The 16,861-nt window shown below is 52.1% G+C and overlaps 1 protein-coding gene across 5 annotated transcripts in view; it reads left to right on the top strand.

The window, feature by feature from the left end:
• The window catches only part of GSN (gelsolin), a 56,649-nt gene that overhangs the window by 22,845 nt on the left and 16,943 nt on the right, over nucleotides 1-16,861 (top strand). For 2 of the 5 annotated variants that reach the window (XM_082657113.1, XM_082657112.1), the window contains 4 exons: nucleotides 7,824-8,028; nucleotides 8,963-9,117; nucleotides 14,520-14,681; nucleotides 16,486-16,635. In XM_082657113.1, coding sequence (XP_082513239.1) covers nucleotides 7,833-8,028; nucleotides 8,963-9,117; nucleotides 14,520-14,681; nucleotides 16,486-16,635 — 663 coding nt within the window. In that variant the 5' untranslated portion in view covers nucleotides 7,824-7,832. Of the gene's footprint in view, nucleotides 1-6,177; nucleotides 6,325-6,408; nucleotides 6,448-7,823; nucleotides 8,029-8,962; nucleotides 9,118-14,519; nucleotides 14,682-16,485; nucleotides 16,636-16,861 lie in introns of those variants that run through there. The other 3 variants (XM_082657110.1, XM_082657109.1, XM_082657111.1) reach the window with 3 other exon arrangements.

Genomic DNA, 16,861 nt, shown 5'->3' with positions numbered 1-16,861 from the left:
GAAGAAGCAATTCTAATCCCCATTTTACAGATGAGGAAATTGAGGCTCAGAGAGCAGAAGCCACAGAGCTAAAAGTGGTAGGTCGGGATTTATACACAGCTTTTCCTGTTGGGAGCTCTTTCCACAATCATGCACGTTGTTTTTCTCTCTATTGGAAAGCCTTTCCTCTGTGGAGCAGGGAGCTGCCTCCTGTGGCCTTTGTTGCTTCTGGCTCTTGTTTGGGCCCCGTAGGCCCTGCTGCCCCAGGAGGCTGGCGCGCGGAGACTGTGTTCCCACCTTCTACTGGTCCTGCACCGCAGTGCCCGTAGTTGGGCCTCACTGTCCTGCTGCTGATAGTGTTTGTGCCTGGACTCCCCTATCGGTGGGCTGTGGGGTGCCAGAGGGGCTACGATACAGCTGTTTGCAGCTCCAGCTGCTGGCCTGCCAAGCCTCCCAGGGCCACTGCCTCCCCAGAGAAGGGGACACCGACTTCAAAGTGGACCCTGGCAGGGAGGGCACTGACTCACACCCACGGCCAGATCTGGCTGCTTCCAGGGCACAGGCTCAGGAAGTGGCAGGGTTAGTCCCTCTCTGAATGTCCTGCCCTGGCTCTCAGCACTAGGTGGGGTTGCCTCCAAAGCTGGGGAAGAGCCAGTGGCTTTGGTCCCAGGGATAGTCAGCCTCTTGGAGTCCCACTGGCCATCTCCCCGCCAGCTGTCCACACCCAGGGTAGACTGGGCCAGGGCAGAGGTCCAGCTGGCCCTTACAGGGCGCCTTGTCATGTCATGGGCTCAGGCCTTACCTCTGGCCCAGGAATGGAGACCTGGGTTCTAGGTCTGCTCTGCCAGGTACTTGCTATGTGATTCTCAGAAGTTACACTCTTGTTCTTGGTGTCATAGTCTACAAAGAGAGGATGGACTAGTGAGCGTTGCTACAGATAAGTCCTACTCTGTGCAATGCACTCCAACAGTCTCGCTCCTGAGCTCCCAACTGTCCTGCAACTGGGCACTACTATCCCCTTTTACAGATGAGTGACCCAACGCTCAGAGAGGGAAAGCAACTTGCTCCAGGTTCCACAGCCCAGACCTGAACTCAAGAATCTCCTGTGAAGTCTGTAACCTTCCTCCAGCACCACCACGCTGCTCTCACGTGGCACATGCTGAACAGAGGCCTCTGTGCAAAGAAAGCAGTTCAAAAAATGGGCACTAACTTTTGGGAAGCTTCTACTGTGTGTCGGGCCCTGGGCCTCCTCACTGCTCTGTGAGCTGGGTATCATTCTCCCCATTTTATAGATAAGGAAACTGAGGCCCTGATCACAGGAGCTGAGTCTCCCAGATTCTAAAACGTGTTCTTTCAAGTCCCCAGGGCTCCCCAGACCTCACAGAGGCCCTGTCCGCTTTCACTGGGTTTCATAACTGCCTTCTCTGTTTACTGCCTGTTGTCCCATTTAGCAAAACCAGAGGGGTGGGTATTCCCAGGAGGACCCAGAGTGACCCAGAAAGCAAGCAAGCTCTGAGAGAAGACTTTCCATGAGTAGCCGGCTGCCTGGGAATCAAGAACAACAGTGTTTGGGGTGAAGAAAAAAGAACAGGGTGGTGTCTTCCAGGGCCAGCCAAGGCCTTTTGTACATCGAGGCCGGGGGCGGAGGGTGAGGCTGCCTGCTCCCGTCTCTGATAGCTGCCTTGGGAGGTCCAGGGAGACACGGACGCTAGCCTAAGGTCACAGAGGAGCAGGGCCAGAGCTAGTGGTGGGGGTCCTGGATCCAACTACAGGGGAGAGATGTGGGCTGATGCTGAAAGCCACCTACTGTGTGTAGCACTAGGCGGGAGCCTGGAACACCCAAGATCAGAGGTCAAGGGGATCTCTGAGGTCCAGAGAAGGGCAGGGACTAGGGCGTACTCACATAGCAAGTGGTGGCAGAGCCAGGCTGCCTCTCAAGTACAGGAGACCGTGCCTGACCTGTGTGCCCATGAGTGGCACAGAGTGTAGGTACCACAGTCCTTCTTCCACCCAGGGGCTGCAGCCTGGGGACCTTCCTAGGACAAGCCTCTGTCCTGGGTGCTCACAGGTGCAGGTGCAGGGCTGGAGGGCTGCGACCTCTTCAGCCTGGGACGCGTGGTAGGGACGGCCACCCCACGGAGTTCGGGCTGCCAGGCTTGGCTCGGGCTTGACCCTTTACCTGTAAACGGTACTGTTTCTCCCTTCCTGCCCAGGTGGGATGGTGCTGGGAGGCCCTGCTTGATCCCCAGATAGAGCTTGGGCACTGGAGCCAGCCAGTCTTGTGTCTGAATCTCAGCAGTGCCTCTTTCTAGCTGAATGACCCCAAGCAAGTGACTGAAACTCCCTGAATGTCTGTTTCCTGGTCTATAAAATGAGAAATTTAATACCTCTTTCCCCTGGTTGCTGTGAGGAGACTCAGAATCAGACACCGCCCATCCCTTCCTCCCTCTCTTCTCCCAGAGATGTCTGGATCCAGAGGTGAGGTGGCATGCTGCCATCGGTGACCGCCGTGCCCCCTTGTGTAGTTCAGGGGCCCTGCACTGTCTCATTCAGAAGGACCTGTAGAGGCAACCTGGACCAGTGCTCCCATTTTACAGATGGAAACCCTGAGGCTTAGAGACGTGTCGGTTCTGGATATGGTTGTAGAGCCAGTATCTGGGAATGCTGGGCTAGGAATGAGGCTTAGAGTCAGAGCATCAGGGCCTACCCCATCTTTTGGGTATCTGGACCTTGAGGCCCAGATAGGGACAGTGATTTGCCCAAAGTCCCCCAGGAAGTCAGTGGCAGAGGGAAGCCTAGCACTGGGTGGGGACTCTTCCTTTCTACCTAGAAGTTTTTCTTTTGCATTTAAGTCCCCCCACTGGCCCCTGCCCCCACCCTCGCCCTGAACTCATCCTCTTCCAGGCAGGGAGCAGCATAAGACCATGTCCCCATCACAGTCTGCACACATCACTGCCCTGTAGTGAGAGTTTCTAGGCCATGGGCTCCCCGAGGGCAGGAGCCAGGGCCCGTTCACCAGGTCTCTAGCGCTGAGGACCCAGGCTCCAGAGCTATGTGACAGGCAAAGCTGCAGGGCCTTTGTGATCATTAACCAGGGGCCAGTGACCCTGGGCTAGTGTTCAGTGACCCCTGGCACCAAGGCCAAGCCACAGCAGCCCTCTGTTAATCACCAACTGAGCAGAAAGGACTGCTCAGCTGGGCCAGATGCCGACTCAGGGTCATTCGGGGGACAGGGATGACAAGGAAATTTCTTCTTCCTGCTTGTTTGGATTTTCCAAATTGTCTAATGAGCAGGTATCATTCTCTATTTTAAAGGTATTATTTCTAGATCAGTCTTTTTTTTTTTTTCCTCGGCCATGCCACGTGGCATACGGGATCTTGGTTCCCCGACCAGGGATGGAATCCGTGCCCCCTGCAGTGGAAGCGCAGAGTCTTAACCACTGGACTACTGAGGAAGTCCCCGTAGATCAGTCTTTTATAAAAAAAAAAAAAAAAAACCCAAAAAACCAAAAAAAACTTCATTGGATAAATACTTGTAAATAGTTTCAATCCCTAGAGCACATTAAAAAAAATTTTCACACAAGTATATTGAGGTATAATTTAGATACCAGAACAATTCACCCATGGTAAGCAGACGGGACTGTGATTTTTAGTACATTTTTCAGTTGTGTAATCATCACCATAATCCAGAGTTAGAATGTTTTCATCACCCTAAGATGTTCCCTTGTGCCAATGGCAGCAATGTGGGTGCTTGACCCCAACCTCTTATCCCTTTCAAACAAACTGGCTTGACGGTTTGGTGTTTACCCTCCTTGATTTTTTTAAGGATGTATACAAAAACAGACACCCTCATAAAACAGAGGAGAGGAGTCACATTATAGTCATTGTACAATTCGCTTTTTGCACTTGGAGATCTCTCCGTGCTTATTGAGCACCTACTATGTGCCAGGGACGGTCCGCACTAGCTTATTCTTTTTTCACAGCTGCAGAGTGGTCTGTTGTATGGCGGCTCCATAATTTGTTTAACCGGGACACTTGGGTCCTTTCCAGTTTTCTTCAAACAATGCTTCAGTGAACATCCTTGCACGTATATTTCCACGTTCCTCTGCAAGTGATACTGAAGGAAATGGCACTGTTGTTGCAATATGTGTTTCGAATTTGTGGTCATAAATTGCTCTCTAGAGAGGGGAGACTGGTTTATACTTCCATCAAGAGCATATGAGAACTGTGGGGTTTTTATAACCCTCGAAATGCCTAAGGAGAGGGAAGAGCTCTCTGAATTTAGGCCAGAGCTGATTCACTGCAGGCTCTACAGGCCCAGGACTAGACATAGGGCTTCAAGAACTCGGGCATCTCTCTGTGGTTCCCCACAGACACTGGGATAAAATTCAGACTCCTCAGTGTGACACACAGGCCCCTGTGACCCCCGCCACCCTCCTCTAGCCTCATCTCTTCTTGCTCCTGTGTTTGAGACAGGACCCCTCCTTAGTCACTGCATGTGGCCTGCATTTGCCCTTTGCCCATGCTGTTCCCTCCTCAGAATGCCTCTTCTTCTCAACCTCCCTCCTCCCTGTCCTTCAAGGCCCAGGTCACAAGTCCCTTTGTCCATGAAGCTTTCTTATAATCCCTGCAGTCTGATTTGTCTTCTCCGTGTGTGTGTTCATTTAGCCCTTTATCTGACCCACAGTCCATCTTAAATGGGAGGAAGTTGTGTGTGATGGAAGGCAAACTTCAGCCTGATTAGATAGAAACTGGGCTCCAGGAGGAGCTGGTGTGGATGACTAAAGCTCGTGGGGAAGGGGGATGGGAACTCCCATTTACTAATTGTCAGACCAGGCCATTTTCACACAGAGAGACTGGTTTAAGTCTCAGCAACCACTTTATACCCATTTACTAGATGAGAAGACTGAGGCAGAGAAGAAGAAAGTAACTTACACACAGTGGACGTGGGAATCAAACCCAGGTCTCCAGCTTCTGCATTCTCTTCCCTGTCACTGCATTCCCTGTTATTGGGAAAGGAGGAGATTTGGGATGCAAAGGGAACTTGGAAATAGAGAAGCTGGGCCCGGCAGAGTAGTGAGAGGGAGAAGAGAGGGGCTGGAGAAGGTGGGAAGCAGGCCTGGGTGAATTCGAACAGCACTTCTAACCCAGTGACTGACTGTAAGCCTCCAGTGGGAGAGTGAGAGATGGAAAGGGAGCCTGGGAGAAGGGCAAGAGGCTTGAATCCTTGACTTCCCCAGGGAGAGCCAATAGGACCTAAAACTGAAAAAAACAAGAACAAAACCAAAACTAACACCCCCCCCAAAAAAAGAAAAAAACCCAAACAACAAGGGCTTGTTATTTAAGACATGAAGCCAAACACTGAAATCAGCTGAAGGAGGAAGATAGAAGTGGTTGGTTGCCCCAAGGTGTAAGTGGGGTTGAGAGGCAAAACTTTGCATAAATAACGTGACTTTAAGTTTTTATCAAAACAACCTTTTACAAAATAAAAACTTTTTTAAAAGGAAGGAAAGACGGGCAGTCTTGAGTAAAATAGAACCTGCAATCCAAGAAGTTGAGAGATCTGCCTGCCTTTCTCTGTCTGGCTTGTTCAAGGGTCCAGTGAAGGTCAGCCTCCCGGACTGTGTCCTCAGCTGGTGACAGCCACATGCTGCCTAAGTGGGTCGTCCACTCAGAGCACCTGGAGTGAAATGTTGCCTTTCATTTCCTAGTAGTGTGCAAATTGCTTGACCTTTCTGCACTCAGTTTTCCCCTCTTTAAAATGGGGCTGTCGATGGTACCCAGTCTGTAAAGGATGTTGGGATGTGTCCGTTTTCATATGAAGTGGAAAACCTTCAATAAATATTAGTTCATGGGATTTGTTGCTGGAGACGTTAGGGGTGGAGAGGGAAGGGTTCTTGCATGGATCACACAGGAGGCTAAGATGGGTGAACTCCCTGCCATTCTTACGTGTGCCCATTTAGTGTGCACTGAGTTAGCGCCTGCTGCTTGGTCTCCACCCCTGACCTGGGGTGAAGGGGTGGCCACGCCCAGTTGGATCTGTCCGGGTGGGAACCCCGAGGTCTCTAAAATCCAGGCCAGATCCCCGCCCTTCCCAGGCCCGCGGGGGCCCAGCCCTGCCGCACGCCCTCCCTACGGGGCGGTCCCCAGCTTGGGCGGGATGGGCGGGCGGCTACTTAAGGTCTGCGACTAGGGAGGCAGAGGCTGCCGCCCAGGTCTTCTGCCGCCGTCGCTGCCATGGCTCCGCACCGCTCCGCGCTACTGGACGCGCTGGTCCTGGCGCTGTGCGCGCTGTCGCCGCCGGCCCGCGCCGCCACCGCGTCGCGGGGGGTGACCCAGGTGCGGGTGAGTGCCCGGGGGGCCCCGGGGGGCTCCCGGAGTAACTCTCTATTGTAAGTTCTTGCAGATACAGCGCTAGGAAAAGGGGAGTATTTCAGGTCTAGAATGGAAAAACTGTTTTGTTGCTTTGTAAGTATCTCTTGCTGCTTCCGGGGCTCTGGTGGATGGGGGTGGGAGCCTCAGGGCCCTGGCTGTTTCCCTCCCTAGAGGCTAACCTCACCTTGGCCGGATTTCTTTTTCCCTCGGTGCTACCTTCTGATTTCGTACCCATCTCTGCCCCTAGATTTCTCCTCTTCCTTGCCTGATTTCTCCTTCCCTCTGCCTCATTTCTCTCCTTCCCTCTTCTGATTTCTTCTTCCATTTCAGATTCCTCTTTCTCATCTAATTTCTCTCTGCCTCTTCAATATTTTCCCCCTCTTCCCTGTATGATCTCACCTCCGCCTGCTTACCGTCCTTCCTGTTATTTATTCTCGCCTCTCTGGTACCTCCTCTGCCCTGTCTGGTTTCTCCTCACTCCTGCTGTCCTTTTGTGTTCTCCGTCCCTCTGCCTGAGTTCTCCCATCTGTTTTTTTGACTTCTTCCACCAGATCCGGCCCGAGGTGACCTGCGCCTGCTGATTTCCACCCTCTGACTCCAAGCTAACCATCCCACTCTGCTCCATGTCTAGCCCCAGTGCATGTCTGACGGCCTTCCCCCATCCTTGACCACCTCATCTCCAACAGGCTCCTGCAGACCCCGGCTGCGTCCTCTCGCCTTTTCCAAGAAATGGAATTTGGGGGGGGTGGGGTTTTGGGGGCAGGAGGGAGGAGGCAGACAGCGCAGGAGGCCACTTGGGCTCAGTCATCTAGGCCCTTCTTGGAGGTGTGGACATGGACATGGCTGGGGCATGGGAAATCTTCCCACTTCCAAAGAGCAAAAGCAGACAGGCTGTGTGACCTTAGGCTAGTCCCCTTCCCCTCTTGGGGCCTCAATTTTCCTGTCTGCAGGGTGGAGTTGGATAATGAACTCTGTGAGGACCCTTCTAGTTCTGAGGACCACTGAGGATGCTGGAAGGGAACAAGCTGAGCCCCTGGCGACCCCCAGATTTACCATTGCCATCTGAGGGGTCTCCCCATGGTCCCAAAACTCGTGCTCTTAGAGCATGGGCCAATTCCTGCTCTGTCATTTCCCAGCTAGGGGGTCCCCGTCTTCACCTCTCTGCGCCTCGACTGTTGCATCTAATTGGCACTAAGAAAGGAAGAGAGAAGGGAGAGAGAGCCTTCTGTCCCCCCATCACCAGGGAGCTGAGGAGGGGAGACAGATGCTGGCCACGGACAGGGTTTGGAGCCTAAACTCTGCCCTGTTTGCTCACTCGTCGAGCAGGGGTCATAGAACGGGGTGGGGAGAGTCAGCGGCTCAAGTGAGATGCTCTTGGTGCTGGAAACCACCCTCCCTCGTGCCCCGGGGTGGGGTCTCTCCCCGCCGAGGCTCCTGCCCTCACTCAGGCTCCTCCCCGTCTCTTGCAGCCCAGCAGCATGGTGGTGGAACACCCCGAGTTCCTCAAGGCGGGGAAGGAGCCCGGCCTGCAGATCTGGCGTGTGGAGAAGTTCGACCTGGTTCCCGTGCCCCGCAAACTTTACGGAGACTTCTTCACAGGCGATGCCTATGTCATCCTGAAGACGGTGAAGCTCAGGAGTGGGAACCTGCAGTACGACCTCCACTACTGGCTGGGTGAGGCTGGCCCCGCCCGAGCCCCCATCCCAGCCCCTCTGCCGTAAAGCACAGACCTTTGAGGCATGGTCGCCAGGAAGTGCCCACGGGAATTAAGTGACTATTGAGCATCAAGTGTGTGCCAGACCCTTGGTTACGTGTTCCCAAGACTCTAGAGCCCACCTGCCCGAGTTCAGACCCCGGCTCTGCCCTTTGGCAAGATATTCAGTGTCTCTGTAAAGTGGACCTGATGATTGCGCTAGACTACCTCATAGGACTATTGTGAGGGTTAAACAAGCCACTATGGCACACAGACTGGAGGTGATCTGGGGACCCTGGACCCCCTGCACAGCTCCAGTCACACTCCAGTTTGCCCTTCAGAGTCGGAGCCTGGAGCCCTGCCACAGCTCTGCTGTGTGACTCTGTGAGTCCTGCCCCCTCACTGTGCCTTGGTTTTCTGTTTTGTTGTTGTTTTGTTTTGTTTTTTGTTTTGTGGTACGCGGGCCTCTCACTGCTGTGGCCTCTCCCGTTGCGGAGATGCGCAGGCTCAGCGGCCATGGCTCACGGGCCCAGCCGCTCCGCGGCATGTGGGATCCTCCCGGACCGGGGCACGAACCCGTGTCCCCTGCATCGGCAGGCGGACTCCCAACCACTGCGCCACCAGGGAAGCCCTGTGCCTTGGTTTTCTGATGCTCCCTGGCCTGACTTCGTGCTCAGGAAGGTTGAGAGTGAGTGCAGGGGGAAGCGTCAGAGCTGGGAGGACTCCTAGAGACCTGGAGTCAGCCTCCCACCTCCCCCATTATACAGATAGATTAACCGAAGCTCATAGGAGGCAGGGGCTTGCCCAGCTTCTACAGCCAGTGCAGGGCACTGCTGGGGGCTCCAGACTCCTCCTCTGTGGGAGGCTGGGGCCACTTTACAGAAGCCCGGCTCATGCTGCTCTGATGTCCCCCAGGCAATGAATGCAGCCAGGATGAGAGCGGGGCAGCTGCTATCTTCACCGTGCAGCTGGATGACTACCTGAACGGTCGGGCTGTGCAGCACCGTGAGGTCCAGGGCTTCGAGTCTGCCACCTTCCTTGGTTACTTCAAGCATGGCCTCAAGTACAAGGTGGGTGCCGGGCAGCAGGGACAGATGCATCAATGGCAGGGCTCACTCAGGTCCATCCATCATCTTTCAGTCTTGTTTGGTGATGTGGGCAGATGGGTCAGAGCTCAGCCTTTGGAGTTGGTTAGCTCTGGGCCCTTCCTAGCTGCGCGACCTTGGACAAATCACACTCTCTCTCTCTGAGCCTCTGGTTTCTTATTAAATTGAGAGAAGAAAATTCTCCATCACTTCACAGGGTGGTCTTCCTAGCCCCAGCTGTAAGGGGTGGGCCATGGGTGGGAACCTTGCTTTCCCGGGGCTTGAGCCTGCCAACAGAGGGGCCTATGTTAGGTATTTGAAACACATTTGATCACATGTCTCCTTCTGCTTGTTAGAATCCCCCTTGAACTTGAACTCTGAAGCGTCTGAGCCCCAGCCCCAAGCCAGGTAGGGCTGAGCAAAACCAAGCTGGAAGCCCCAAGAGGCTGTGCCGTGTATTGTGTATGACGTCTGGGAAACCGCTTGGCCTCCCTGAGCCTCCCTTTCCTCTTCTGTTACATGAGAACCAGCTGTACCTGCCCTTTGGGCCTGGGGAGAGGATTTGGTGAAGGCATAGCTGGGAAATGCCTTGCATAGAGCTTGGCACCTTGGAAGGGCTCCTGGAAAGCTGTAGTTTTACGAAGCTGGGGTTCTCGTTGGTCAGGATAAGGAGGGGATCATAAGCTTTGATGGTCTTAATGTCAGAGTTCAAATCTCTTATTTTAAGAGAGGGAGGGGCAACTGAGGCATAGAGAGGTTAAGCAACTGGTCCGGGGTCACACAGCCAGTCAGTCCCAGAGCCAGGACCAGAACCCAGATCTCCTGACTCCCAGCTTTTTCCCACTACACCAACCTGCTTCTCATGAGCAGGGTTCTAGGATAGGTATTAAGCCCCATCTATGCTGCCGATGTGCTGTGTGACCTTAGAGAAGTCATCATCCATCTCTGGGCCTCCGGGGTGTCTGTGTTAGCAGGGTGGCCACGCTGTCTGCTCAGCTGACACATCAGGGATTAGGTGATGGAAAAGCTCTCATGAGACTGAGATAGCAGAGGGCAGGGTGTGTTGTGGGAACAGGGCCTCAGCCCTGCGCTGGGTGGAGCAGGGTTGGAGTCCCTGGAGGCTACCAGCACCCCTGTCAGTCACATCCACGCCCACAGTGCCTCCTGCGGAGCTGTCCAGTTCTACCTTCTTTCTACAGCCTCTTCTGGGGCCCTGGTACCGACGGAGGGAGGGGTGAGAAGCTTGGGACCCAGTCCCTGGACTTGGAGAAGGACCAGGGCTTTTTGCAGCTCCTGGAGCAGAAAGCGGAAAGGACACTCGATCAGGAGTCAGAGAGGTTGGTTCAGGTCCCAAGGCCACCCCTCTCCCTGCTTGTGCCTCCAGGTGGGCGCTCTCACATATTTGTCATTCATTCAGCAAATAGTTATCAAGCCCCTTGAGCAACAGCGCCTGCTTTTTGTTGTTGCTGTCTGGACAGCAGTGACTTAACTTGTGGACAAGTTAAGCAGCTTACAGAGCTGGTAAGTGACAGAGCTGGGATTTAAACCCAGGTGTGAAGGGCCTTGCACAGAACGAGTTCAGAGTGGACATTTGAAGACTCCCTGGTCTCTGATCTTAGCTCAGATGGAGCCTAGGAATCTGCATGTTTAGCAAGCCTCCTTCACCCTCCGGTGATTTTTCCAAGATGTTCTTGGACCATACTCTGAGGAATGTTCCAGGGGATGCGTTCCCAGCCCAAGCCTGGATTTGGGACTTCAGTCCTGAGAGGCCCTGGCTTTCGGTGGAAATGTGAGGTCCAAAGCCAGTCCTGTTTTCCACCTTCTGCAAGTCCTCCCGCCGCCCCTGCACTTGGCAGGCCCAGTTCAAGGTTCTCGGCCTGGCGCCCTCATCAATTATAGATTTCCAAGGAGCAGAGCTTGTTACGCAAGACTTGTTTCTGTGAAAGCCTGCTCCTGGCGCCAGTTCCATCCTCAGGGTGTGAGAAGGGGCAGGGAGGGGACGAGAGCCGCTGGAAAGGGCTTTCACGGGGCCTGTGCTGTCCTGTTCTGTGACCTCCACATCCTTCAAGTCATTGCATTTGATCCCTCCTCCTCCTCCTGACTCCCAGACAGAACCCTAGAGACCCCACGGGGCTGCATTATTTGAAAACCTTGGTTCAAGCAGAGGCTGGGGTGGCCTGAGTCCTAGAAGCTCCCGAACGCAATGGGAACTCACAGAATCACTTGAACCCTTCCTGTCCTCCCTCCTGTTTCTTAGATGAGGAACACTGAGTTTAGAGGGTGGAGGGGACCAGCCCCAATCAGTAGGTTTTTCTTTGTTTTATAACATATTTTAAAATGTAGATCTTTATAGCTTTTATCCTTCTTCAGACTGCAAGTGTGATACAAGCTTACTGTAAAATGTCAAACGTAGAAATATGGCTTCTAGGAAGTAAAAGTTCCCCATGATTCTACTCGTGGAGATATACACCAAATGGTACATAATTTTTCTCTATATATACATGAACATATATGTTATTTATTTATTTTTTTAGCCGCACCGCGCGGCATGTGGAACCTTCCCCATGACCAGGGATCGAACCCATGCCCCCTGCAGTGGAAGTGCAGGGTCTTAACCACCGGACTGCCAGGGAAGTCCCTATATGAACGTATAGATGTGTATATTATGTATAGATATAGAATCTATACATATATATGTATATATAGATATATCATCACTTTAATTTGGAAAGTGGCTTTTAAAACAATATCCTATTAAATTTTGTTTAAATAATTTGATGCCAATCTCTGCCCACCTAATGATTAGACCATAGAAAGCAACAATCAATCCTAAAGATTAAAGTAAAAATAGTGAAAAATAGTAAAACTTTCCAAAAAGTCCTGCCCCTTATACTTGGAGATCCACTAATGTCTCCTAAGAGCTTACTTTTATTTTTTTGCTAACTAATCTTTCTAAGTCTAATTTCCCAGATCAGGAAGATTAGAGGAGTTAATTAATCAGGAAATGCCTGTCCATACTCATTAGAAATCAAGTATTCTTTTAATTTATAAATTCATATACAGAGAATTTATTGGAACCAAGATTTATGACATTGAACAACACTTTTCCTTTTTTAAAAGAAAGTTTCTATTTTTTTGATAAAAAATAAAAGGCACACTTGTACAAGTAAAATATTTTAGAGATGTATTTCTACAAGTTAAGGGTCTTTCTCTTCCCTCATTTCCCCATTTCTTCCTCTCTGAGGAATCCATGAAAATGGTCCATGTGTCCGTTCAGCACCTTTTGGAAAAGCTTTTCAGATCCACGGTCTCTGTACCTCCAGATGAATGAGGTTCCAGGGTCAGTGGTGCCCACAGACACTCAGGAGTTCCTGGGCTGGCAGACTTGGGCAAGGCTGGTCCCTAGAAGGGCAAACTTGGGGGTAAAACTTACACCAATTATCTGGGACCCTGGGCACGGGGCTGAACCTCTTTTCACCTCAGTTTCCATGCCTGTGAAGTGGGGTAATGAGAGTTGCTACCTCAGGGGCTTGTGGGGACCACACCGCATGGCCATAAAGCAGGTGCCTCAGCCTCTGTCACAGGCCTAGTAAGTGGCAGCCTCTGCGGTCATTACCAGGTGAGCACGGGGCATTGCATCTTCTTCCCCAGCTGCCTTTCCTTACCTGCTCCCCAGCAGGAGGGTCCCTGAAGCCAGGTGGAAAGAAAGGCTCTGCGAATACCTTGGCCACCCTGCTGGGCCCGAGGGGATGCTCTTGAAAGGCCTCATGCTAGTACTAAGAAAGGACACCAGGGCGCTCCACTCACAACAGGGAAAACATTTCAACTTGAAGAACCTTGCTCTGAACAGTGGTTTGTTCCTGCCTCCCATCCTGGGTGACCCTAGTGACCTTTGCTCTAAGAAAACCTGATGTTGGGGGAAAATGTGGCCCTTACAAATTTAGTTACACCTGGGTTTGCATCCTAGCTCCACCATTTACTAGCTTTGAGATCTTAGGCAAGTCTCTTCACTTCTGGCGTCTGCATTTCTCATCTGTAAGTTGGGGATGATGACACCTCCCTCATAGAGGACACATACAAAATGCCCGGCAGAGTGGGCATTATCATTTCACAACCACTTCTGTATTGCTTACTGCGTGTAGACGTAATAGGAACCCAATTATACTCACTCCCTTTGTCCCTTGCCCTCATGGACTCTGCGGCAAGTCAGACTTGGCTTTGCTCTGCAAACTGAGGTGTCAGCAAGGGGCCTGGAGGTGATGGCCACATTTCTGGCCTTAGTGGCCCTTGACGTGTGGAGCAGGGAGGTGAGTGCCAGATTGGGAACAGGAGGCAAGGTTTTACTCCTTAGCTTTGCCGCGTGCTTTTTGAGTGCCCTTGAGTAAGTCACTTCACTTTTCTGGGCTTCAGTTTCCTCATGCATAAAACGGGAAGCTCATAAGGACCTTCGCAGCTCTGACTTGACATCCCTGGGGCTTGGGGTCGATGAGCACCTGGAGCTGGGAACTGTTAATGAGGACGCCCAGCCCACTTTATTTGGCTTTCTACTGAGCCAAGGGCAGTTTTGACCGCTGCCAGGAATCCTTCCTGAAGTTCCCTGGAACTTGGTGATGACTGCAGAAGGTGGCACAGCAGGGGCTTTTGTCACCATTTCAAAACGGAGAGGCCTGAGGCTCAGAGAGGGAAAGAGACTTACCCAAAGTCACCCAGCACTGTAGTGGCAGGGCAGGGACTTGAACCTGAGGTCAGTGCTCTGTCGTTTACCCACAGCTGCCTCTGAAGGCACAGCTGGGTGGGACTTGCTGCAGCAGCATCAGAGGAGGGAGGGGAATGGTCTCGGCTGGAGACCGAGAGAGCCTTGAAGGATGGGAAAGCTTCGGGTGAGTGCTTCTGAAAGTGGGTTTTGCAGAACACTCGAGCTACAGGCAGGATGAGGAGGAGAAAAGCAGTTCTTGATTCAATAAGGCAGGGAAATATTCTCTAAAACAAAAGGCAAGCAGGTTTATTTACCAGAGGACTTCCCAGAGCCTTTATTATGTGGATGTACATTATGTAACAGTCAGGGAGCAAGTAGGGAGCATTCCTTGTGCTTATTTGATCATGGAATCCTTTCCTTGCAGACTATTTGGGGGATTAGAGTTCCTTAGAACATCCCTTAGAAAATGCAGCTTTTGAGAAAGGAATGTTTGAAGCTTTTTGATCCAGGAAAGTGGGCCCAGTGGTCTTTGTTAGTGGAGTATGAGATTCAAAGGGGTGGCAGCAATGTGCAGTGGGTAGGGAATCTGCTAGAAGTCCAGTGGTGCATAGGCCAGAATTTCCTTCAACTCATCCCTATCCCTTCCCCAGACGCTCTGCCGTGGACTAACGCTGTCTCCTTGACCCAACAGAAAGGAGGCGTGGCATCAGGATTCAAGCACGTGGTACCCAATGAGGTGGTGGTGCAGAGACTCTTCCAGGTCAAAGGGCGGCGTGTGCCCCGCGGCACCGAGGTGCCTGTGTCCTGGGAGAGCTTCAACAATGGCGACTGCTTCATCCTGGACCTGGGCAATGTAAGTTGTGCCCTCCCCTTTCCCAGGGGCCACTGAGGTGCTCCAGGCCTGACTCTGGGGAGGTGGACGCATCCACGTGAACAAGTAGGGCAAGCCACAGAGACAGCAGCCCCCGTGCACACACATGCTCTGTGTAGCAGTCAGACATACCTGCAGAGATTTGGGTGCAGATGTGCCTGGCGTGTAGACTCAGACTCATCATATGCCCACACACAGACCTCACGCACAGCGCACTCTGGCTTCAGTTGACGTACAGACTCCCTGGCATGTTCATGTGCACATCTTGTGTACCTTTTTACACGTAGTCATTCACTTGCAAATACATGGCGCGCATGTGCAGCAACTATAGGCTTTTGGAATATAGCCAATATTTTATAACCACTACAAATGGTGTATAGTCTTTAAAAATTGTGAATCACTATGTTGTACACGTGAAACTTATGTAGCACTGTAAGTCAACTATATCTCAATTAAAAAAAAAAACTATAAGCTCTTGCCCAGCAGGCGTGGGCATGGCATCACGATGAGTGCCTACACATGGAGACTTGGGCATGTTGTTCAGGGACCCACAATGTGCACGTCATACGTGTAGTTGCACATGCCCACTTGTATGTGGCAACGTGTGTGGGCTGCACTTACCCAGGCCCCCCTTACTGACTGATGCTTTGTACACATTCTTCTCAAATCCACATATACTCATACCTGCAGAAGGACATGGCCGGATGTTCTACACCCAACCTCATATATACACGTGGTGTAAGGTCCATGCAAACGGAGGCACACACTGAGTGTAAGCTTGTTATTAAAGTGTAGCAGGTACACAGAAGAGTGTGTGAATCCTGAGTGTGCATCTCTATAGATTTCAGAGTGAACACACCCGTGTAATTAACACCCAGATCAAGAAACAGAATGTCACCAGCCCCCAGAAGGCCCCATCTGTCCTCTTCTTAGATTTTTTTTTTTTTGGCCGCGTGGTTTGTAGGATCTTAGTTTCCTGACCAGGGGTGGAACCCATGCCCCCTGCAGTGGGCCCCACAGAGTCCCAACCACTGGACCACCAGGGAATTCCCCGTCTGTCCTCTTCTCATCCTTTTACCCCCAAGGATAACCGTCATCCCAGACTCTCTCAACCAACAGCATAGACTGGTTCCACCTGTTTCTGAACTTCATGTACGTGGAATCTTTGCTTTTGATCTCTGACTTCTTTTGCCCAACATTTTCTTTCTGAGATCCATCCATATTGTTGCCTTTAGTTGTAAATTGTTCCTTCTCCTTGTTATATAAGAATTGATCGGGCAGATATGCCACAGTTCATTGATCCATTCTGTTGTTGACGGACACTTGGGATAGTTTGGGGCTATTCCAGGTGGTGCTGCTCTGAACATCCTTGCACGGGTCTTTTGGTGGATGTATGCATGCACTTCTGTTGGGTGTATTCCCAGGAGAGGGATTGCTGAGTCATAGGATACCGGTATACAGAGCTTTAGAAGGTACAGCCAAATGGGTTTCCAAAGTGGTTGTACTAATTTCTGCTCCCACCAGCAGGCAAACATTTCTATACACATTCTATGTGTAGGGGTACCTGTGAAGAAACACATATCCCAAATCATGCACTCACATACCCTGGTGCACACAGATCACACCTGTTGTGCTTGGATGTGGGCATGTGTGTGCTCCACCGCTGTCACCTGGGCAAGCAGAGAACAAGGTGAGCTCACCACCCGCCCCCATAGTTCCCTCCTTGCCATGTCGCTGGGCAGGGCTTATATGCGGCACTGCCTTACGTGGGGTACCTGTCTTACAGGACATCTATCAGTGGTGCGGCTCCAAGAGCAACCGTTTCGAGAGGCTGAAGGCCACAGAGCTGTCCAAGGGCATCCGAGACAACGAGCGGAATGGCCGGGCCCGTGTGCACGTGTCCGAGGAGGGCTCCGAGCCGGAGGCGATGCTCCAGGTGCCCACGGCCACATCCTGGGAGTGCATGGTGGGGCTGAGAATAGGGACAGGAGGCTCCTTTCTTTCCTCCATCCAACAGGCAGTTTTGAGGTGAATTTGTTTTTCCACCAAGCTGGAAGAGCAGCTTCCCCGACAACTCCCAGACTCCCCTGAGAAGTGGGGCTGGAATCCCAGGACCTGGTACATCCCGGGGTTGTGAGCCACACCCTCCCACTGGGAGGGCT

The sequence above is a fragment of the Grampus griseus genome (assembly GCF_964374135.1).
Source record: "Grampus griseus genome assembly, chromosome: 6".
NCBI classification, from domain to species: Eukaryota; Metazoa; Chordata; class Mammalia; order Artiodactyla; family Delphinidae; genus Grampus; species Grampus griseus.
The sequence above is the reverse complement of the archived record's forward strand: the minus strand, read 5'-3'. Positions and strand labels throughout refer to the sequence as shown.